Source organism: Hemiscyllium ocellatum, chromosome 36 (genome assembly GCF_020745735.1).
Source record: "Hemiscyllium ocellatum isolate sHemOce1 chromosome 36, sHemOce1.pat.X.cur, whole genome shotgun sequence".
Lineage (NCBI taxonomy): Eukaryota > Metazoa > Chordata > Chondrichthyes > Orectolobiformes > Hemiscylliidae > Hemiscyllium > Hemiscyllium ocellatum.
The window spans coordinates 2,606,812-2,630,942 of NC_083436.1; the positions used below are offsets into that span (position 1 = coordinate 2,606,812).

General features: G+C 46.0%; 1 protein-coding gene across 1 annotated transcript in view; it reads left to right on the forward strand.

Moving 5' to 3' along the window:
- The window catches only part of gucy1b1 (guanylate cyclase 1 soluble subunit beta 1), a 122,829-nt gene that overhangs the window by 49,906 nt on the left and 48,792 nt on the right, over positions 1–24,131 (forward strand). Inside the window, exons 4-5 of the mRNA XM_060851487.1 lie at positions 8,996–9,112; positions 9,217–9,347. Coding sequence (XP_060707470.1) covers positions 8,996–9,112; positions 9,217–9,347 — 248 coding nt within the window. The remainder of the gene's footprint in view (positions 1–8,995; positions 9,113–9,216; positions 9,348–24,131) is intronic.

The following is a 24,131-nucleotide window of genomic DNA, read 5'->3' on the forward strand; positions in this document are numbered from 1 at the left end:
TGGAAATCTCGTGGACCCATCCATTATTGTTAACAAATACTGATTCCCACTTTTTGTTTGTGGTAATGGCACAGTGAATCAGTGGTTAGCACTGCTGCCTCACAGCACCAGAGTCCCAGGTTCAATTCCAACCTCGGAGTATGGAGTTTGCACATTCTCCCTGTGTCTGCGTGGGTTTGTTCTGGCTTCCTCCCACAGTCCAAAGATGTGCAGGCCAGTTGAATTGGCCCTGCTAAATTGCCCATAATGTTAGGTGCATTTGTCAGAGGGAAATGGGTCTGGGCAGGTTACTCTTCAGAGGGTCGGTGTGGACTTGTTGGGCCGAAAGGCCTGTTTCCACTCTGTCGGGAATCTAATCTAATCTATGCAATCAATTAAAACTCTTGTAAAAGGTTCCTAAATGCAGGAATAGGTATTAACGGTCTGGTTTTATGCATGCCTGTGGTTATCCAATTACCCGACATGTATGACGTGTCTGGCAGAATTCAACTACATCCTTGTGCAATCCAGACCAGTAAAAATGTTTCTGTAGTTTAGCTTGAGTTTTTTTTCATCCTAAATGACCCCCTACTGGTACTTCACGTGCTACTCGCAATACCTCTGTTCCAGAACCCACTGGCAAAACGACTCGATGAACTTCTGCCCATTTCTCATCTGCCTGAATATGATGGTCTCCATTTCCTCATTAAGGCATCACTTAAGATAATTACATTCAGGGATGCATGCAGATTTCTTTTCTATGCATGGCATTTGATATAATTGCTTTAAATTTTCATCTTTTTGCTGTAACTCAGTTAGTTTATCTGAGTTAAAAATATCTACTTTGTCATCTGTCTGCTCCTGGTTTGAGTCAACCATTTGATCCAACAGCATCTCTGCTAATTCCAACTCAACATTCTTATTTGTACAATTTGATCTCTCCTGTTTTAACTGCTGACTTTATGACCTCATTACTGCATAATTGGGAAAAAAATCCCAGGAAATTTGTCCTGCAATAGTTCAATTGTCTGAGCTTCCACTGGCTTTTGAGCAACAGTAGGCAGCACTCCTACCTGTGAACCAGCGTTATTATGAACAAGAACAAATGGTATTCCTGGGGCTGAGGGTTTGTCCAGTACTTGTACTCCGACTTCTCCACTCTTCACTGGACACTCCAACCTTACTTTACATAATTAAGTGCTTCTTGTCTCACTATGAGTTCCACTTATTAGCACTTTTTCTTATAATAGTCCTTCAGAGGTACACATCTCATCTTTCAACATCACAGATTCAGAGGATCCTGTATTTCTCAATATTGTAACCATTTACCTGTGCGGGTAAACTTTACCTTCGCAGGCTTCTGGTTTAAAAAGATCTGGCACTTCCTCCTTAACCAACTTCCGACCAGGTTCTGCATTCTTTTGCAGATTTCTTGCCTCCATGCCGCTTTCAGTTACCACTCCAACAAAATTCACTGGCTTAACCTGTTTTCCTACAGGGGAATGGGTCTGGGTGGGTTGCGCTTCGGCGGATTGGTGTGGACTTGTTGGGCCAAAGGGCCTGTTTCCACACTGTAAGTAATCTAATCTAATCTAATCTAATCTATCTCAGGTTATTGAGGGAAGTGAGAGAGGGATTAGTTGGGGCCTTAGTAAATATCTTTGCAGCATCCTTGAACACAAGTGGAGTCCCAGAGGACTGGAGAATTGCTCATGCTGTCCCCTTGTTTAAGAAGGGTAGCAGGGATACTCCAGGTAATTACAGACCTGTGAGTCTGATGTCAGTGGTAGGGAAGCTGCTGGAGAAGATACTGAGGGATAGGATCTATTCCCATTTGGAGTAAATTGGGCTTTCAGTGATAGGCAGCATCGTTGAGTGCCGGGAAGGTCATGTCTTTCCAACGTAACAGAATTCTTTGAGGAAGTGCAAAGTTGATCAATGAGAGAAGGTTTGTAGATGTTATATACATGGACTTTAGTAAGGTATTTGATAAGGTTCCACATGGTATGCTGATGGAGAAAGTGAAATTGCATGGGGTCCAGGGTGTACAAGCTAGATGGATAAGGAACTGGCTGGGCAGGGGCAGATAGAGAGAAGTTGAAGAAGGGAGTTTCTTAAAGTGGAGAACTGCGACCAGTGGTGTTCCACAGGGGTCTGTGCTGGGATCACTGTTGTTTGTGATATGCATAAATAATTTGGAGGAAGGTATAGGTGGTATGAATAGCAAGTTTGCAGATGACACATAAGGTTGGCGGAGTCGCAGATAGTGAAGAGAATGGACCAGAATGTAGATAGATTAGAGAGATGGGTGGAGAAATGGCAGATGGAGTTCAATCCGAGTAAATGCGAGGTGATGCATTCTGGAAGATCCAATTCAAGAGCAAACTATACAGTAAATGTAAAAGCTCTGGGGAAAATTGATATACAGAGAGATCTGGGTGTTCAGGTCCATTGTTCCCTGAAGATGGCAATGCAGGTCAATAGAGTGGTCAAGAAGGCAGACGGCGTAGAATCATTGAGATGGACAGCACAGAAACAGACCCTTCAGTCTAACTCGTCCATGCTGACCAGATATCCCAACCCAATCTAGTCCCACCTGCCAGCACCTGGCCCATATCCCTCCAAACCCTTCCTATTCATATACCCATACACATGCCTTTTAAATGTTGCAATTCACCAGCCTCCACATTTCCTCTGGCAGCTCATTCCATACACGTACCACCCTCTGAGTGAAAAATTTGCCTCTTAGATCTCTTTTATATCTTTCCCCCTCACCCTAAACCTATGCCCTCTAGTTCTGGACTCCCTCCAATCCCCCCCACCCCCCCACCCCCAGGAAAAGACTTTGTCTATTTATCTTATCAATCCCCTGAACTTTGTAAACCTCTATAAGGTCACTCCTCAGCTTCAGCCTCCAACACTCCAGGGAAAACAGCCCTAGCCTATTCGACCTTTCCCTATAGCTCAAATCCTCCAACCCTGTCAACATCCTTGTAAATATTTTCTGAACCCTTTCAAGTTTCACAACATCTTTCTGATAGGAAGGAGACCAGAACAACAAGCTGTAACATGACCTCCCAACACGTGTACTCAATACTCTGACCAATAAAGGAAAGCATACCAAATGCCTTCTTCACTATCCTATCTACCTGCAGCTCCATTTTCAAGGAGTTATGAACCTGCACTCCAAGGTCTCTTTGTTCAGCAACACTCCGCAAGACCTTAGGGTGGGGTATTGAGTACAAGGGTTGGCAGGTCATGTTACAGCTGTATAAGACTTTGGTTCTGCCACATTTGGAATACTGCATCACAGTTCTGGTCACCATGTCACCAGATGGGTATGGATGCTTTGGAGACAGTGCAGAGGAGATTCACCAGGATGTTGCTGGTATGGAGGGCGCTAGCTATGAAGAGAGGTTCAGTAGATTAGGATTATTTTCATTAGAAAGACGGAAGTTGAGGGGGAACCTGATTAAGGTCTGCAAAATCATGAGGGGTATAGACAGGGTGGATAGTAAGAAGCTTTTTCCCAGAGTGGGGCATCAATTACTCAGGATCACGAGTTCAAGGTGAGAGGGGAAAAGTTTAAGGAAGTATGTATAGAAAGATCTTTACACAGAAGATGGTGGGTACCGGAAACATGTTGCTAGTGGAGGTGGTAGAGGTGGGCACGATAGCATCATCATTTAAGACGTATCTGGACAAATACATGAATGGGCAGGAAACAGAGGGATACATACCCTTAGAAAACAGGCAACAGGTTTTGTTAGTGAATCTTGATCAGTGCAGACTTGGAGGGCCAAAGGGCCTGTTCCTGTGCTGTAATTTTCTTTGTTCTTTGTCACATTCAGTACTCCAGAACTGACTATTGATGTTTTTCTGAAGTTATGTGCCCTCTTCTCCCACAAGTAAAATTGAAGGTTTTTTATTTCCATATCTGGATTGATCACCCCTCAGATCCATTGTCTCTGCTCCTTTCATACTGTCTATCGAGGCACGTCTTCCCTTGGAAATAACCTTTTCTGCTATCATGCCCCAATCTTGAAAGCCCAACAGGGCATCAGAGATTCTTCAGTTGCCAGCTGGACATTTGGGAACATACAACCTGATTCCTGGCCAAAATCTCCCACGCATGTACGATACCATAGTTGTGTGGAAATGTTAATGATTAATTTCCTAACTCCTAATTTCCAGGAAGAATAATGTTGAGAAAAGAAATGGAAAGGGAGAAGGGCATTTAATTTACAGCCTGAGTAAGGGAAGATGTTGTCCTGAAAATGAAGGATGTCATGAGAGAAAATGGTAGAAGCCACTTGATAGAGTTGAGCATCAAAAGTGTGTAATCACACTTCTTAGAATATTCTGTAGGCTTCTACGTTTTGAGTGGTAGAGGAGCAAACAAACAGGGGAATCAATGATGTCTGAAGAGGGACAGCATGATGGCACAAGTGGTGACATTGTGGTTAGCACTGCTGCCTTACAGCACCAGGGAGCAGGGTGACTGTGTAGAATTTGCAAGTTCTCCCTATATCTGCATGGGTTCCTGCTGGGTGCTTTGGTTTCCTCGCATAGTTCAAAGACGTGTAGGTTAGATTTGATTAGATTCCCTACAGTATGGAAACAGGCCCTTTGGCTCAACAAGTCCACACCGATCCTCTGAAGAGTAACCCACTCAGACCCATTCTGCTACCATCTATTTACCCCTGACTAATGCACCTAACACTGGGCAATTTAGCATGGCCAATTCACCCAACCTGCACATTTTTGGAGTGTGGGAGAAAACTAGAGTACCCAGAAGAAACCCACACAGATACGGGAAGAATGTGCAAATTCCACACAGACACTTGGCTGAGGCTAGAATCAAACCCGAGTTCCTGGCACTGTGGGGCAGCAGTGCTAACCACTGAGACACCATGCTGCACCGTCGGGATAGATGGCCGTGTTAAATTGCCCTGTGGTATCCAAGGACGTGCAATTAAGTGAATTAGCTATGGTTGATGCAGGAATGGGGTTGGGGTGGGTCTGGGTGACATGTTCTTTGATAGTTTGTGTAGACTTGATGGTCCGAATAGCCTCTTTCTGTATTGTAGGGATTCTACGATTCAAATAACTGTCGAGTGAATATTTTTAAAGCATTTAGTTATCCAGATATCTTTGAGATACTGTTTGTGTAAAGTGTAAGGAGAAAATTCTGAACTATATTCAAGAGATTTGCTTGATTTGGACTTCTCAATCCATTTAGGATAAAGACTTTTCTGGATCTGATGCTGGGGAAGGCCCAAATGTCCATTACAGATTTCCATTTAATTGGGTCCTGCAATGTGTGGGAGGCCCAGAGCTCTCTAGTTAAGTGCTGTCTTGCTGGTAAATACTTTGGGCCTCCCAGAGAAAAGTTATTGGGGTCTCCCACTAGTTTACCCCCTAATCCTGCCCCATGTGGACCCTCTCCTGAGCCCACTATCAAGTAATGATAAATGATAGTATTCTCAGGCATTACTGCCTTCCATAACCAATACCAGCTGTTCCCATTCATTCAAAGCTGTATGTTTCAATGTGAGCAGGTCTGCAGCCATTCTGAGGACACAGAAGTGCCCTGGACATACTCCAAGCTTGGTTCAGGAGTGACATGCACTCTGCAGCTCCTCAGCTGGTGTGTCTGTTGTTTAGGAAATTCCAAAGTTCTGCTCTGAGGTTTTGGCATTCCATTCACTTTGCTGGAATTTTTCCTGCAGTGGATCCATTTCTGCACATTAATGCTCCTTCTCCTGACTGCGTAAGCTATCTCTGCCTAGGCTTAATCTGGGAGGGGGCATCATCTTGTCTCTGCCTTTCAACTCCATATTTTTGTATGGGATCCTGGCCACTGCCTCTGCTAAGCTACCTTCCAAATTTAAGATAATGTCATGATACAGCAGTCATATATATGGCTGCCATACTGTGCTTAGATTATATCCACACTTGCATGTTCCAACTGGATTTTCACTCCTGCGATTCCAAATCTCTGTCCAAGCCAATTAAAGGGACAATCCAAGGACTGCCAACAATTTCGCCAATGGATAGGTTTGAGACTCTGTAACAGTTCTACTTCTCAACTTTAGATTTTGTTCCATGATTTCTAGGTATGCATTCTTGGTGAGTGAACCTCTCCACTGGATAATACATTCTCATAAAGTCTGCCTTACAAGGTCATCTTTATCAGCAGAATTTTCTGATCCTTTTCCCTAAGTAGAGTGGTGACCACCCAAAAGCGTCAGATATATTGTGGATGGCAAAGCCCACTGTTCTTATGCTAAGTTATTGCCTGATGGGCTTTGTAGTGAATCATTTCTTCTAACAGTGGTGCTCTGCCCCCCACTTGAAGCCTGCTACCAAACAGTAGTTGGCGACCACTGTGAACAGCAATGCTGCCTCACATGCCAAGCTTGCTGGCTGAACAGCAAGGCCAAAGTCCAGAAGCAGCTGGAGAGGTTAATTTCCTTGGGTGGAGGGGTAGGTTTTACAGATGAGGTTCTCTGTGAAAGGGACTGCTTTGCTGTGATCCAGTCAGTCCTCTTGACTTATTCCCAGATTGGCTCAGAATGAGGCCTGCACCACATACCCAAAAAACTTCACAGTCAGGCCTCTCCCTTCATTTTTCCAGAATATCACTACCGTTTTCACCTGCCAGGAACAGCCAATCACCACATTGGTATGAAAAACTCTTTAACTGGCCATTGGTTGATGATATCTTCGGGTAAAAAATGAGGTCTGCACATGCTGGAGATCACAGCTGAAAATGTGTTGCTGGTTAAAGCACAGCAGGTTAGGCAGCATCCAAGGAACAGGAAATTCGACGTTTCGGGCATAAGCCCTTCATCAGGAATGAGGAGAGTGTGCCAAGCAGGCTAAGATAAAAGGTAGGGAGGAGGGACTTGGGGGAGGGGCGATGGAGATGTGATAGGTGGAAGGAGGTCAAGTTGAGGGTCATAGGCCGGAGTGGGGTGGGGCAGAGAGGTCAGGAAGAAGATTGCAGGTTAGGAAGGCGGTGCTGAGTTGAGGGAACCGACTGAGACAAGGTGGGGGGAGGGGAAATGAGGAAACTGGAGAAATCTGAGTTCATTCCTTGTGGTTGGAGGGTTCCCAGGCGGAAGATGAGGCGCTCCTCCTCCAGCCGTCGTGTTGTTATGTTCTGCCGGTGGAGGAGTCCAAGGACCTGCATGTCCTCAGTGGAGTGGGAGGGAGAGTTAAAGTGTTGAACCACGGGGTGGTTGGGTTGGTTGGTCCGGGCGTCCCTGAGGTGTTCTCTGAAGCGTTCCGCAAGTAAGCGGCCCATCTCCCCAATACAGAGGAGGCCACATCGGGTGCAGCGGATGCAATAGATGATATGTGTGGAGGTACAGGTGAACTTGTGGCGGATATGGAAGGATCCCTTGGGGCCTTGGAGGGAAGTGAGGGAGGAGGTGTGGGCGCAAGTTTTACATTTCCTGCATTTGCAGGGGAAGGTGCTGGGAGTGGAGGTTGGGTTGGTGGGGGGTGTAGACCTGACGAGGGAGTCACGAAGGGAGTGGTCTTTGCGGAACGCTGATAGGGGAGGGGAGGGAAATATATCCCTGGTGGTGGGGTCCGTTTGGAGGTGGCGGAAATGACGGCGGATGATACGTTGTATACGGAGGTTGGTGGGGTGGTAGGTGAGAACCATTGGGGTTCTGTCTTGGTGGCGGTTGGAGGAGCGGGGCTCAAGGGCGGAGGAGCGGGAAGTGGAGGAGATGCGGTGGAGGGCATCGTCGATCACGTCTGGGCGGAATCTGCGGTCCTTGAAGAAGGAGGCCATCTGGGCTGTGCGTTGTTGGAACTGGTACTCCTGGGTGCAGATGCGGCGGAGACGAAGGAATTGGGAATATGGGATGGAGTTTTTACAGGGGGCAGGGTGGGAGGAGGTGTAGTCCAGGTAGCTGTGGGAGTCAGTCGGTTTATAGTAGATGTCTGTGTTGAGTCGGTCGCCCGAGATAGAAATGGAAAGGTCTAGGAAGGGGAGGGAGGAGTCTGAGACAGTCCAGGTGAATTTGAGGTCAGGATGGAAGGTGTTAGTAAAGTTGATGAACTGTTCAACCTCCTCGTGGGAGCACGAGGCAGCGCCGATACAGTCATCGATGTAGTGGAGGAAAAGGTGGGGGGTGGTGCCAGTGTAGTTGCGGAAGATGGACTGTTCCACATATCCTACGAAGAGACAGGCATAGCTGGGGCCCATGCGGGTGCCCATGGCAACTCCTTTAGTTTGGAGGAAGTGGGAGGATTGAAAAGAGAAGTTATTCAGTTTATGGTGAGGTTGGGGTTGGAGTGGAGGGCTGCATGTTCTGAGGGTGAGAGGTTGGAGTGGGTGAGAGGGGTGGACAGGTGAATAACTTCTCTTTTCAATCCTCCCACTTCCTCCAAACTAAAGGAGTTGCCATGGGTTCCCTCAACTCAGCACCGCCTTCCTAACCTGCAATCTCATTCCTGACCTCTCCGCCCCCACCCCACTCCGGCCCATCACCCTCACCTTGACCTCCTTCCACCTATCACATCTCCATCGCCCCTCCCCCAAGTCCCTCCTCCCTACCTTTTATCTTAGCCTGCTTGGCACACTCTCCTCATTCCTGATGAAGGGCTTATGCCCGAAACGTCGAATTTCCTGTTCCTTGGATGCTGCCTAACCTGCTGTGCTTTAACCAGCAACACATTTTCAGCATTGGTTGATGATATAACAGCCTCACCTGGCAGCAGTGTGGGAAAGTGAAGCTCTTGCTTTCTCAAGGAGAGATTAATTCCTGGTTGTGGGAAGTCAGCGGGTGTCAACCTGCCTGATTTATTTTCCCTGCTATCACCTTCCTCACTGCTTCTCTGGAGGGTCTGATTTTGCTCGATGTCTTGAAAAGGATTAAATTTGATTTGCCTCTTGACTTTGTTTCTACATAATGGAACTATTTAATTTATGATTTTGATTCACAGAAACATTAATAGGTTATCATTTTTTAATTGATCATTTTTCTTCCTTCAGCTTCAGCCTGGAAGTTGTAATCTTCAGTCAGTTTTCTGTTTGGTCCGCCCGCATATTGACTTTACGTTTCATGGAATCCTCTCACACATTAATACAGTTTTTGTTTTAAGAAGCAAGGTAAAGTTTAACTCTGTACAGCACAATAAATTCCTGTAAAGTTTACTTCATGACGCTTTTCCTCATCAGTTTATTGAAAATAAGTGTTTGTGTATCCATTGTAGGAAGGCTTGCTGAATGGTGTAAAGACAGAATCCGATGACTTGACTGGTGCTGAAATCAGCTGTTTACGTGTGAAAGGACAGATGATCTATTTACCTGAAGCAGATAATATACTTTTCTTGTGTTCTCCCAGGTATATTTTTTATTTTTCACAAAATAGCTGCAAAATACCATTTATCAAAATGATATTTGAATGAATTTTAGTGTTTTTTGTTGATGATAATAAAATATCCTAGTACAGAAGTACTGTGAAAAGGTTTTACAATAGCTGCCCTCTAATGGTGCCGTCTTAGGTACAAGTGCCTCGATACAAATCTTGGATGCAAAAGTGGATTAAGAGGCAAAGTAGTACCATTACTTACAGTACCTAAAAAAAAGGTTAGAAATGAGATAGCTATAGCATAGTTAAAGGATTGATATTACAATCCAGTAAAGAGTATCAAATACACATTAGATTGCAGCAGCTCAGCAAATCCTTGAGTTGACTGTCCACGCCAGGTCCCAGTGCAACATCCTCCAGTCCGTTCCGCATCAGCACTCAGCTGCACCACTGTAAGTTGAACTGCTCCAGGACTTGAGTTTCCCTGTATGCTGCAAGAACATAGAAATATGAGCTGGAGTAGATCCTTCAGTCTCTCAATCCTGCGGTGTCATATTAACGTGGCTGAAGTTCTACACCAATCCCCCTTTTCCATCCTATTTTCATATTCCATGGTACCCAAAAAATCTTTGATCTCAGCCCAAGTATACCACATTAACTTAGTATTCACAGCCCACTTGTGTAGAGAATTGCTGTCATTCCCAACCCTCCGAGTGATGAGTTCTACTTTTTTACTGTTTCTGCCAAGTGCATAATTTCAAATATGTCTACATTATGCTCCATCTGCAACCTCTTGGCCAATCACTTGACCAGCCTACATCTCTTTCCAGCCTATCTGTTGTTCTGTCATAGTTTATTTTCCTGTTTAGCTTTGTGGTTATCAGCAAAGCTGGATATGTTCCACTTGGTTCACCTATTTAATTTAATGATTAGTGAATAGCTGAAGCTGAAGCACAGACATCTGGGATGCTCCACTCATGGATTTCAGTTCATAGAGCAATGGGGTAGAAGAGAGATGTGCAGCTGAGACAGGTGTCATTGAACCATGCTGCAACCAGTGTCCTGGCAAATTGAATGACTAGAGCTATAGGACTTTCGAAACAAAGTAGAGGTCAAAAGTGTTTAAGAGGGAGGAACATTGGCTTGCAAAGCAAAAAGATATGGTGGCATTGCAAGGCAACTCCTTTTGACAATGATACCCAGCATAGAATGGGTTGTGTTCAGCCCAAGTGTGGCTGAACTAAAATTTTATACAGCAGCAACGTGACTTGCCAACTTTTATATTCAGTGCACTGACTCATGAAGGCAAGTTTGCCATATGCAGCTTTACCTTCTTTACTTGTGTTGCCATTTTCAGGGAGTTATGAATTTGCACCACAAGATTCCTGCCATTTACTGTATATTTTTCTCTTGGATTTGACCATACATGCATCACCTCATACTTGTCCAGATTAAACTTGATCTGCCAGTTCTCTACCTAACTTTTCAATTGGTTGAATAGCCTGCTGTATCCTTTGACAACCTACTGACACTGTCGGTAACTCTTCTAATTTTTGTGTCGTCTGCAAGCTTACTAATCAGACCACCATTGTTTTCATCCAAATCATTTGTATATATTACAAACAACAGAGGTACCAGTACTGATCCTTGTGGAAGATCACTGGTTACAGACCTTCAGTCAGAAAAACATCCCTCTACAGCCTCCCTCTGTCTTCTGTGACCAAACCAATTTTGTATCCAACTTGCCGACTCGTGTGCAACTTAATCTTCTGGACCAATCTACCATGGGGGACTTATCAAATGCCTCATGAAAGTGAGCGTAGACAGTATCTACTGCCCTGCCATTATCAGTCACCTTTGTCACTTCATCAAAAGATTCAATTAAGTTTGTGAGATGAGAAAGCACTGCAGGCTATACCTCATAAGTCCATTCTTCTTTTCCTGGTCCTAAGAATCTTCTTCAATAATTTCCCGACCAGTGAAGGCTCACTCAAAGGCTCACCAGCCTAAAGTTTCATGGATTATCTCTGTTGTTCCTCTTAAACAAAGGAACAGCATTCTCCATTTGTTTTTAAGACCTTGCCTTGGCTGTAGAGGACACAAAAATCTCTGTCAAGGGCCCATCAATCTCTCTTGCTTTGTTCAGTATTTTGGGATAGGAGAATTGTCCATCAACTCTTGAAAGGTTTTAGAATTTGGTGCCTCAGGAAGAAGTTAGACTCCCAATAACCAAAGAAGCAGTGGGTCCAGAAGCCTGAATCATTCTACTATCTACTTTGATATTGACAAGACATGCAACACCACCACCTTAATATCAGCATGCCCTAGAATGTAAACATACCCTCCTTAATCTTACCATCACCATGTCTCCATGTCCTTCTCCTCAGTTAAAACCAATGCAAAGTACTCATTAAGGACCTCACCCACTTCCTCTGACATATATTCCCTCCTTTGTCCTTTGCCTAGCTACGCTCTTGTTCCTAATACACATTCAAATGCTTTGGGATTCTGCTTAATCCTACTTGCCAAGGACACTTGATGGCCCTTTTAGCCCTTCTAATTTCTTGTCAAAGTTCTATTCCCCTCAAGGGCCTTATTTGATTTTGGTTTTCAAAGTCTTTTATGTATATTTCCTTTTACTTTTTGACTTACCTTTTCATCTCTCTTATTATCCAAGGTTCCATCCATATGCCCAATATGGTAGTAGTTAGCCTCCTCCTTTCACCTGAGAACTGTGCTTTTCCTTATCCATAAAAAACTCAATTTACAGACTTATTGACACAATTGCCAAAATGCTCCCAAATTGACATTTTTATCACCTGGCTGGCTTAATGCTCCAGTACCGAGTCTGGTATGGCCCCTTCTCCATTTACATATTATTTCAAAAAACCGTCCTGGACACACCAAACAAATTCCCATCCTCCATCCCCTTGCACTAGTCGTAGTCAACATTAGGGAAATTAAAGTCACCTACTACAATAACCCTGTTGTCTTTGCATCTTTTCATGATCTGTTTCCATAACTGTTCCACCGGTTGGCTACTGGGAGGACGTTGCACCTTCCTTTTTGCTGAGTTCTAGTCAAATTATGCTGTTAGATGGGCCCTCCAAAATGGCCTCATAGTGCAGGTGTGACGTTCTCCTTTATCAATAATGTAACTCCACCCATGTCTATCATGCCTGAAACATCGAAACTCTGAAATGTTGAGTTACAGTCCTAGCTATCTCTCAACCAGACTTTTGTGATGGTTACAACATCATGGTTCCATGTACTAATTCAGGCTCGAAGCTCACGTCCCTACCTGTGATTTAAAAAAACATTTCAGACTGCCAGGCCAGCATGTTATTTAACCTGGCTCTGCCTGTTCTTCCTATTAGACAGACTTGACCTAATATCAACCTTCTCCTCAATCATTCCAAATGCTGACCTACTGGTCTGATTTCCACCACCCCTGACACACTAGTTTAAACTATCTTGCGTGGTACTAGCAAACCACCCTGCCAAGACATTGGTGCCCCTCTGGTTTAGATGCAACCCTTTCTTCCTGTACAGGGATCAACCTGCCTTGGAAGAGACCCCAATGATCCTGCCTCCTACACCAGCACTTTACCCACAACTTCATCTGTATCAGCTTGTTATTTCTGGCCTCACCAGCACATGGCACTGGGAATAATCCTGAGCTTACGCCCCGAGAGCTCCTGCAAAGGAAATTTAGGGAAATAAATAAATTAATATCACAGTGTAGGTGAATGGGTATGATCTTATGGATATTATGCAGATGTGGTCATGACAAGATTGAAGCTGTGAACTAAATATTTGAGATAGGTGACTTTTCAAAAGTTTGTACAGAACATTAGTAAGGCCTCTACTTGAATACTGTGTCCAGTTCTGATCGTCCGGTTGTCAGAAGGTTATTATTCAACTGCAGAAGATTCATAAGAGATTCACCAGGATGTTGCTAGCTGTGGAAGGTTTGAGTTATAAAGAAAGGCTGGATAGGTTGAGAGGCAGCCACATAGAAGGTTTTAAAATAATAAGAGGTATAGATAGGGTAAATAGTAATTATCTTTTCCCTCAGATAGGAGATTTCAACATTAAGGGGTGCATTTTTAAGGTGAGAGGAAAGAGATTTTAACAAAATTCATGAGGGGCAAATTCTTTACACAGAGGGAGGTTTGCGTGAATAATTTACTCCCTGATAAAGTGGTGGATGTGGATACAATTGCAACATTTAAAAGACATTTGCATAAATATATGAATAGAAAAGGTTTGGAGGGATATGGGCAAAAGACAGGCAAGTGGGCCTAGTTTAGTTTGAGATTATGTTTGGCTGGAGTGGAGTGAAGGGCTTGTGTCTGTGCTGTGCGACTGACTTGATGACAAGGTTGGTAGGGTGACTTTGTTAGGATCAGATAGAATGAGTATACATGTGGATCCTACTGGACCATTACGTCCTTACACCTATATCAGTATTAACAAGTTATCCACAATGCCTTTGCAGCTTCTGACATTTTACACCACATTTTACACCTCAAGATTGTTATCTGATAGGGAAACAGCTCTTTTCTTGTAAACAGTTTGACCCCACCCAAACCTGGCAGGAAATGACCTTGGATTGGCAGGAGTAGAGTCCATATTGGTCAGTGTAAGAAACAAAAAGGGAAAGAAGACAATTTATAGGAGTAGCCTGTGGGCCCTTGTAAACACTCTGCAGGACAGAGAATAAGTCATAGTGGGTCAAGCTTCAAAAAAAAGTATGTCATTTATGGTGACTAATCTCCTTGTAAGCCAAGAAAACCAAATTGTCAGCGAGAGAGATGAGAAGAATTCATGGAGTTTATTTCCAAAACTTTCCCAGAAAAATATGTTGTGAATCCAATGAGGGATTAGCCTATTTCTTTCCCTCACTCTCAACATCTCTCTCTCTCACATGCCCACATTCACTCGTGGTCTGCACCTTGCACTCTGTGTCTCACCCTCCCCCTCTCTCTTGCGCTCTTCCCCCGCTCTCGCTTGCACCCTTTTTCTCGCTCTCCCTCTCTGTCGTGCTCCTCTCTCTCTGACACACACACCCTCTCTCTTGCACTCACTCTGCCACTCTCGCCTTTCCTCTCCCTTTTCTCGCGCTCTCCCTCCCCCACGCTCTCCCTCACTCTTGCGCTGTCCCTCCCTCGTGCTCTCCCTCCCTCACGCTCTCCCTCCCTTGTGCTTTCCCTCCCTCGTGCTCTCCCTCGCTGTCATGCTCTCCCACTCTCCCACTCTCTCGTGCTCCCCTCTCTCACTCTCCAACTCTCTCTTGTCCTCTCCAACTCTCTCTCGGATGTGCCCGTCCTTTCTGTCACGCTGTCCCTCGCCCTCGCTGTTCCTCATCCTTGCTGTCCCTCATCCTCGCTGACCTTCGCGGTCTCCCTCTCTCGCGATCTCCCTTTCTCCCTCTCCCCCTCTCTCTCGTGCACTCCCCCTCTCGCGTGCTCCTTCTCTGTCACGCTTTCCCTCTCTGTCACGCTTTCCCTCTCTGTCACGCCCTCCCACTCTCGCACTCTCACCCGCTTTCCCACACTCCCTCTCTCATGCTCGCTCCTACCCCTCCCTCTCTCACACAAGCTCCCCCCCGCATGTATTCGCACCCCTACCTCACATGTGTGTGCTTGCTCTCTCTCACTCTTCTCAATTTTCCAATGACTACTAGGGGTCTACAATACCATCCCAGTCAAATGATTATCTCTTCCCTATTTCTCAGTTCCATCCAAATAACTTCCCTGGATGTATTCCCGGGAATATCCTCTCTAGTTGCAGCTGTAATGCTATCCCTTCTCAAAACCACCACTCCCCCTCATCTCTTATTCCCCTTTCCATTCTTCTAATATTTGTATCCTGGAATATTAAGCTGCCAGTCCTGTCCATCTTGAGCCATGTTTCTGTAATTGCTATCATATCCCAGTACCATGTTCCTCACCATGCCCTGAGTTCATCTGCGTTCCCTGTTAGGCCTCTAGCTTGGAAGATCAGATTGGATTGCAGATCTTAGAAAGGTGGACATGTAGGAGAGTTGTTGTTATGGGTGACTTCAACTTCCCCAATATTAGTGCAGATGGTCTGGATGGAGCCATTTTTGTCAGCTGTATCCAGGAAGGCGTCCTGACTCAATATGTCAATAGGCCGACAAGGGGGAGGCCATATTGGATTTGGTGCTAGGCAACGAGCCAGGGCAGGTTCAGATCTCTCAGGGGGAGGGCATTGGCCACAACTGCCTTGCCTTTACTATAGCCATGAAGAGGGATAGGAACAGACTCTATGGGAATTGAAGAAGGGGACAGTATATTGTTATTGGATTAGAGTTATGGAGTATAAATTGGGAACAATGTTTCTAAGGGAAATATGCAGTAGAAATGTGGAGGCTGTTTAAGGAGCTCTTGTTGCGAGTGTTGGATAGCTTTGTCCAACTGAGGCAGGCAAGGAATGGTTAGGTGAAGGAGCTTTGGATGACAGGAAAGAAGGAATTTCTTATCAAGAGAAAGAAGGAAGCTTATTTAAGGTTGAGGAGGCAACGATCTGACACAGCTTTAGAGGATTACAGGGTAGCCAGGAAATGGACTGAGGAGAGCTAAGAGGGAGCATGAACAAGCCTTGCGTCAGTATTCACTAGAGAGAGGGACCTTGTTGACAGTGAGAACACCATGGACCAGGCTTACAGACTTGAACAGATTAATATTAAGAAAGTGGATGTGCTGGAAATTCTGGGAAGCATCAAGATAGATTAAGTCCCTAGGGATAGATCAGACACATCCAAGGTTACCAGAGGAAGCAAGGAATGAGATTGCTGTACCTCTGGCGATGATCTTTGCATCCTTATTCTCCACGGGAGTAGTACCGGATGTTTGGAGGGAGGCGAATGTTGTTCAAGAAAAGGAAATCCTTGGAAATTACAGAACAGTCAGTTTTACATCTATGGTAAGCAAGGTACTGGAAAGGATTCTGAGAGATAGGATTTATGACTATTTGGAAAAACATCGTTTGATAGTCAGCATGGCTTTGTGAGGGGTAGGTCATGCCTTGCAATTCTTACAGAGTTCTTTGAGGATGTGATGAGACAAGATGAAGAAGGTTGAGCAGTGGATGTGGTGAATATGGATTTCAGTAAAGCATTTGATAAGGTTCCCCATGGTAGGCTCATTCAGAAAGTGAGGAGGTATGGGATACAGGGAAATCTGGCTGTCTGAATATAGAATTGGCTGGCCGAAAGAAGACAGCCAGAGTTAGTGGGTGGAAAATAATCTGCTTGGAGTCAGTGACCATTGGAGTCCCACAGGGATCTGTTCCTGGGCTTCTGCTCTTTGTAGTTTTTTATAAATGACTTGAATGAAGAAGTGAAAGGGTGGGTTAGTAAAATTGCCGATGACATAATGATCAGCGGTGTAGTAGTGTAGAGGGCTGTTGCAGGCTACAACAAGACATTGACAGGATGCAGAGAAGTGGTAGTTCAACCTGCATAAATGCGAAGTGATTCATTTGTGATATTTGTACTGCAATTTGTTTGACTTATTGTCGTATTTGCCTTACTTTGTTTGTTGAATTTGCAAGTTAAGAAATTAAGGGACTGACAACAAAGTTAAGAACATAGAAGAGTACAGCACAGTACAGGCCCTTCAGCCCACGATGCTGTGCCAAGTATTTATTTGAATCTAAGATCATCCAAACCTACACACCCCTCAATTTACTGCCATCCACATGCTTGTCCAGCAGTCGCTTAAATGTCCTAATGTCTCTGACTCTACTACCACTGCCGCCAATGCATTACACACACCCACCACTCTCTGCATAAAGAACATAACTCTGACAGCTCCCCTATACTCTCTTTCAATCACCTCAAAGTTATGACCCCTCGCAACAACCATTTCTGCCCTGGGGAAAAGTCTCTGGCTATCTACTCTATCTATGCCTCTTATTATCGTGTACACCTCTATCAAGTCACCTCTTGTCCTCCTTCACTCCAGTGTAAAAAGCCCTAGCTCACTCAACCTCTTTTTTTAAGGCAAGCACTCCAATCCAGGCCACATCCTGGTAAATCTCCTCTGCATTCTCTCTAAAGCATCTACATCCTTCCTATAATGAGGCGACTAGAACTGGACACAATATTCTAAATGTGGTCTAACCAGGATTTTATAGAGCTGCAGAGTGAAAGTGTGGTGTTGGAAAAACACAGCAGGTCAGGCAGCATCAGGGGAGCAGGAAAATCAACATTTTTAACACCTGAAGGAGTCTCAACATTTTGATGGTGTTTAGGGTTACCTGTGTTGCTTGCTGTGCTATCCTACCTGTCTCTCCTTGATCCAGGTATTCCTGACCTCCTATTATCCTCCTCGTTTCCTGAGGGAACTTAATTGAGCCTCTAATTCTGCTGTGTCGAGGGTTTTAATGCCACCCTGACGCATAGGCTGCTCCTGCTAGGTCTCTCAATCCTTTCTCCTTTTTCTTTCTAATGTAAATTCACTACAACTGAGTTGTCTCTGCAGTAGGTGGTCAAAGAGCTGCTGGGTTCTTCTATAGCACCAGGATTGCACCTGCATACCCATCAGGTTAAACACCACCTGTGTGTGTCTATATCTTAGTATTAGAATAACTACCTCTTCTGTTTCTTCTAAAAATATCCCCACTCCCTCTGTTTCTCTGAGATTTGCTACACTTTGGCTCTGAGGTATTTCCAGGGGTTGTGATGGTGGTAATTGGATAGCCTATCTATACAGTAAAAAAGGTCCCAGCCCATGGTACCTGTCCAAATCATTCCCATCCTTCTCAGATGCATTTGACTTTGTGGTATGTTTGGGCTTACACCCTAATCCACTCGAATGAGCTGTCAAATCCCACAGTTTTCCAATGCTTCAGGCTTACACTTTTCTCAGACTATGTAGAAAGTATCACTGTCTTTTCCCCTGGCAAAGCTATTATCTGGAGGAAGTGATGGGTCCCAAAACCTGGTAAACCCACATCTCATTCCAGCACGTGATTGCTACTGTGACATTTATTCAAATATTTAAAGTCTTACATTTGCAGTCGATCGCCACCGTCCCCTACCCAGTTTCGCTAATTGCAATTCCAAGGATGATGATAATGACTGTCAATTGTCGCTTTTCTTATCACATTGTCAACTATAGTTCCGGCTCTTATTTACAGCTTCTTCTATATCTTTTATTGTATTTACAGTGCTAATCTTACCTCATCTGATTCATGTCCATCAAGGTCTGGTTCCAGTTGTTCATTCATTTTGGTTGGAGGGTGGAGATTTCATTAATTATGTTCTCCTATTTCTTTTTCCTTTGCTTTTATTTCCATTGGTGAGCCTGAGGGGTCGGGAGATAATGGTGTACTGGTCTGATTTGCATTTTCATCAGGTTGCTCTGGTCCTGTGATTCCCTGGTCTGATTCTAAAACCAGTTCCTCCCTAAGTTTCTTAACTCTGGGACATGAACATTATGTGTAAGTGGTGATAATTATCCTGTGTTCTTGCCCCCCTCCACATCGTTTTCACTGGTTAACATGATACCAGCCACTCTTGTTGGGGGCTGTTATTACCCTGCAGACTGATGGACTTTTTGTTTGTCTCATCATGGTTCTGCAAATCTAGGGCCCAGGAAGGATATTGTTTGATATACAGCATCATTAGTTGTTGTCCCACCTGCAGCTCCATTGGCTTTGTCTTGGAGTCAAAGTGGGTCTTGCTCCACTTTTTCCTTCTCATATTATTTATAGCCATATAATTTGCTTCTTTTACACTCTCAATCAGCTGTTGTATCCACTTAACTTCCATTACTTCTGACTCAGATAGGTCTAATCCTAGCAGTGGCTTCAGACCGTGCATCTCTTGACCTGTCGTCAACCTGTAATGGGTAAATCCTGTGGAGGCTGCTTATCATCAACAACAATAAGGAAGTATCGTCAGTCAAGCGGTCTGGTGCTGCTGCACCATTTTGGCCAGCTTGTCTTCAAAGTTTAATTCATCCTTTCAACATCCCACTGGATTGGAGTGTATAGGATATATGAAACCTGTATTTTATCCCTAGCAATGTCATGACATTCTGCATCATTTGGGCTGTAAAATGCATCCTTGAGCTGATTCAATACTCCTTAGTAAACCCCAGTGAGTAAAAACTTTTCCTAACAGGAAACTTTGAGATATATTTTTATCCCCTCATCCAAATCATTTATATAACATATATATTGAATAACTGGGGTCCCAGAACCAATCCCTGTTGCATCCCGTTAGTTACTGCCTGCCAATTGGAAAAGGACCCATTAATTTCAACTCATTGTTTCCTCCCTGCCAATCAGCTTTCTATCCATCTCAATGGACTTCCCCAATCCATGCTCTTTATTCTAGCAGTCTGGCTGTTCACTGAAAGTAGGCAGCCAGTTTTGAAGCTTTTGGAGCCAAAGAAGCAGCTCGATGCTGATCCCCCTCTCTCTGACATCTCTGCTGTGTTTGATTTTACCTTTTGTGCCAAAGGATGTTAATGAGGATCGTTGTAAGTATTTGGAACAGCATCATTAAATTGGGTTTTCAGATAGGTTAAGTTATTCTATATTCTATTCTCTTCTGTTTGTGTTTCATTCAGTAATCTTGTAAATAAATTCTGTTTTGTTTAAAACAACTAAGTGGTTTGGCGAGCTGCAACCCTTGTGGAATATCCACTTACACCTGCTTAAAACAACGAGCAAAGTTAGGGTCCGGGCTACTTTCTTGAGAGGGTCTGGTCCCGTCCATAATAAGCAAAATATGTAATCAGCTGCTCAGCTATTTCTTTGTCTCCTAATATACATTTGCCCCGTTTCTGTCTGTAGGGGACCGACATTTGTTTTCACCAATATCCTTCTCTTCACATACCTATAGAAATGCTCTGTGCAAATTTATTTTCGTATAGGAATTTTCCCTATTAATCAATCCCTCGGTCGGTCTTTGCTGAATTCTAAACTGCTCCTAAATAACTCCTCAGACTTATTATTTTTCTAGACCAATGTATACAGCTTCCTTAGTTTGGATACTATCTCTAGTTTCCTTTGTGAGCCATGGTGTGGCTTTCTTACCCATTTTGCTTTTGTGCCATACAGGATAAAAATAGTTGTTGCAGTTTCCCACGCCTTCCATGCAGGTCCCGGCCCTGCTCACCTTATAGCCATGTCTCCATAATTCCAGTTATAGCGAACTTGTTTACATCTATCTACGCGATTAGTTCATCCACTTTATTGCAAATGCTCTGTGCATTATATCACAAAGCCTTCAAGCATGTCTTTTCAACACTGTTAGTCTCCTTCCCAGTGTTTTTCTCAATAGGCCTGTTTCAGTTTTGTCTTTGGTTTCTCTGCTTATCACATTTCCGACTCCCTTTTCTACTTTTTGCTTTTGTCCTTGCTCCCTCCTTCTCTGACTCCTGACTCTTAAATTTATAAATAGAAAGCAGGAATTTTCAGTATTGCTTCACATGGGCCCACTGAACATGTTACCTAGTAAGATAACAAAATGTTTGGAAATGAACCTTGCAGCTCAGCAAGCAAACCTACATCCAAAATCTCAACGTGAGCTACAAATCTTCTCAAAACTCATTTGGAGAAACCCTGTGGAGCCAGAGGCCCCTGGACCCAGTGTTCTCTTAGTGCTACCTTGTTTCACGTGTCTGCTGTCAGGTTGTGTGTCTTTCTCACTTCCAAAGGTCCCCCTCCTCCTTCCTGCATCCATTTACTCCAGCAATCAAACATTACTCACTCCACTGTTGGAGTAACTTAACACTACTTCTTACTAATGACGTGCCAGGAATGCAAAATTTGGTTGCCTGTCTCTGAAAGACAACAGAATATATATAGACAAAGATACAGTGAAGACTCTTGGAGCGCTGTAAAACTTGATTAATAATTGATTCATTGGAAAATGAATGAATACCCTTTATTTCCATATGCATTCAATATAAAAGACAGTGGAAGGTGTGTACTGTCACTCGTACATAAGTACCATTCAAAGATTAAAATTTTTAAAAACATTAAAGTTCAATTTTTCCTTCTCTGCTGCTACAGCAACTCCAGAGTGTCCCACTCCTAGCTTCCCACCCCACACCACGCTGCTGTCAGTGTCCCACTCCTAGCTTCCTGCCCCACACCATGCTGCTGTCAGTGTCCCACTCCTAGCTTCCCGCCCCACACCACGCTGCTGTCAGTATCCCACTCCTAGCTTCCCGCCCCACACCATGCTGCTGTCAGTGTCCCACTCCCACATTCCCGGCCCATACCATGCTGCTGACAATATCCCACTCCCAGCTTCCCGGCTCATACCACGCTGCTGTCACTGTTCCATTCCCGGCCCACACAATGCTGCTGTCAGTATCCCACTCCCAGCTTCCCGGCCCACACCATGTTGCTGTCAGTGTCCCACTCCCAGATTCCCGGCCCATACCATGCTGCTGTCAGTGTCCCACTCCCAGATTCCCGGCCCACACCATGCTGCTGTCAGTGTCCCACTCCCGGCCCACACCGTTCTGCTGTCAGTATCCCACTCCCAGCTTCCCAGCCCACACCATGTTGCTGTCAGTGTCCCACTCCCAGATTCCCGGCCCACACCATGTTGCTGTCAGTGTCCCACTCCCAGATTCCCGGCCCATACCATGCTGCTGTCAGTGTCCCACTCCCAGATTCCCGGTCCATACCATGCTGCTGTCAGTGTCCCTCTCCCGGCCCACACTGTACTGCAGTCAGTGTCCCTCTCCCGGCCCACACCATGCTGCTGTCAGTATCCCACTCCTGGCCGACACCATGCTGCTGTCAGTATCCCACTCCCAGCCCACACTATAGTTATGTCAGTGTCCCACTCCCAGCTTCCCGGCCCTCACCATGCTGCTGTCAATATCCCACTCCCGGCCCACACCATGCTACTGTCAGTGTCCCATTCCCGGCCCACACCATGCTGCTGTCAGTGTCCCACTCCCAGTTTCCCGGCCCATACCATGCTGCTGTCAGTGTCTGACTCCCAGTTTCCCGGCCCACGCCAAGCTTCTGTCGGTATCCCACTCCCGGCGCACACCATGCTGCTGTGAGTACCCCACTCCTGGCCCACACAATGCTGCTGTCAGTGTCCCTCTCCCAGCTTCCCGGCCCACACTATGCTGATGTCAGTGTCCTAATCACACCATTCCGGCCCACACCGTGCTGCTGTCAGTGTCCCACTCCCGGCCCACATCATGCTGCTGTCAGTGTCCCACTCCCGGCCCACACCATGCTACTGTCAGTGTCCCATTCCCGGCCCACACCATGGTGCTGTCAGTGTCCCACTCCCAGCTTCCCAGCCCACACCATGTTGCTGTCAGTGTCCCACTCCCAGATTCCCGGCCCACACCATGTTGCTGTCAGTGTCCCACTCCCAGATTCCCGGCCCATACCATGCTGCTGTCAGTGTCCCACTCCCAGATTCCCGGCCCATACCATGCTGCTGTTAGTGTCCCTCTCCCGGCCCACACTGTACTGCAGTCAGTGTCCCTCTCCCGGCCCACACCATGCTGCTGTCAGTGTCCCACTCCCGGCCGACACCATGCTGCTGTCAGTATCCCACTCCCAGCTTCCCAGCCCACACCATGTTGCTGTCAGTGTCCCACTCCCAGATTCCCGGCCCACACCATGTTGTTGTCAGTGTCCCACTCCCAGATTCCCGGCCCATACCATGCTGCTGTCAGTGTCCCACTCCCAGATTCCCGGTCCATACCATGCTGCTGTTAGTGTCCCTCTCCCGGCCCACACTGTACTGCAGTCAGTGTCCCTCTCCCGGCCCACACCATGCTGCTGTCAGTGTCCCACTCCCGGCCCACACCGTTCTGCTGTCAGTATCCCACTCCCAGCTTCCCAGCCCACACCATGTTGCTGTCAGTGTCCCACTCCCAGATTCCCGGCCCACACCATGTTGCTGTCAGTGTCCCACTCCCAGATTCCCGGCCCATACCATGCTGCTATCAGTGTCCCTCTCCCGGCCCACACCATGCTGCTGTCAGTGTCCCACTCCCGGCCCACATCATGCTGCTGTCAGTGTCCCACTCCCGGCCGACACCATGCTGCTGTCAGTATCCCACTCCTGGCCGCACCATGCTGCTGTCAGTATCCCACTCCCAGCCCACACTATAGTTATGTCAGTGTCCCACTCCCAGCTTCCCGGCCCTCACCATGCTGCTGTCAATATCCCACTCCCGGCCCACACCATGCTACTGTCAGTGTCCCATTCCCGGCCCACACCATGCTGCTGTCAGTGTCCCACTCCCAGTTTCCCGGCCCATACCATGCTGCTGTCAGTGTCTGACTCCCAGTTTCCCGGCCCACGCCAAGCTTCTGTCGGTATCCCACTCCCGGCGCACACCATGCTGCTGTCAGTACCCCACTCCTGGCCCACACAATGCTGCTGTCAGTGTCCCTCTCCCAGCTTCCCGGCCCACACTATGCTGATGTCAGTGTCCTAATCACACCATTCCGGCCCACACCGTGCTGCTGTCAGTGTCCCACTCCCGGCCCACATCATGCTGCTGTCAGTGTCCCACTCCCGGCCCACACCATGCTACTGTCAGTGTCCCATTCCCGGCCCACACCATGGTGCTGTCAGTGTCCCACTCCCAGTTTCCTGGCCCATACCATGCTGCTGTCAGTGTCTGACTCCCAGTTTCCCGGCCCACGCCAAGCTTCTGTCGGTATCCCACTCCCGGCGCACACCATGCTGCTGTCAGTGTCCCACCCCCAGCTTCCCAGACCACACCAAGCTGCTGTCAGTGTCCCACTCCAACCTTCCCGGCCCACACAATGCTG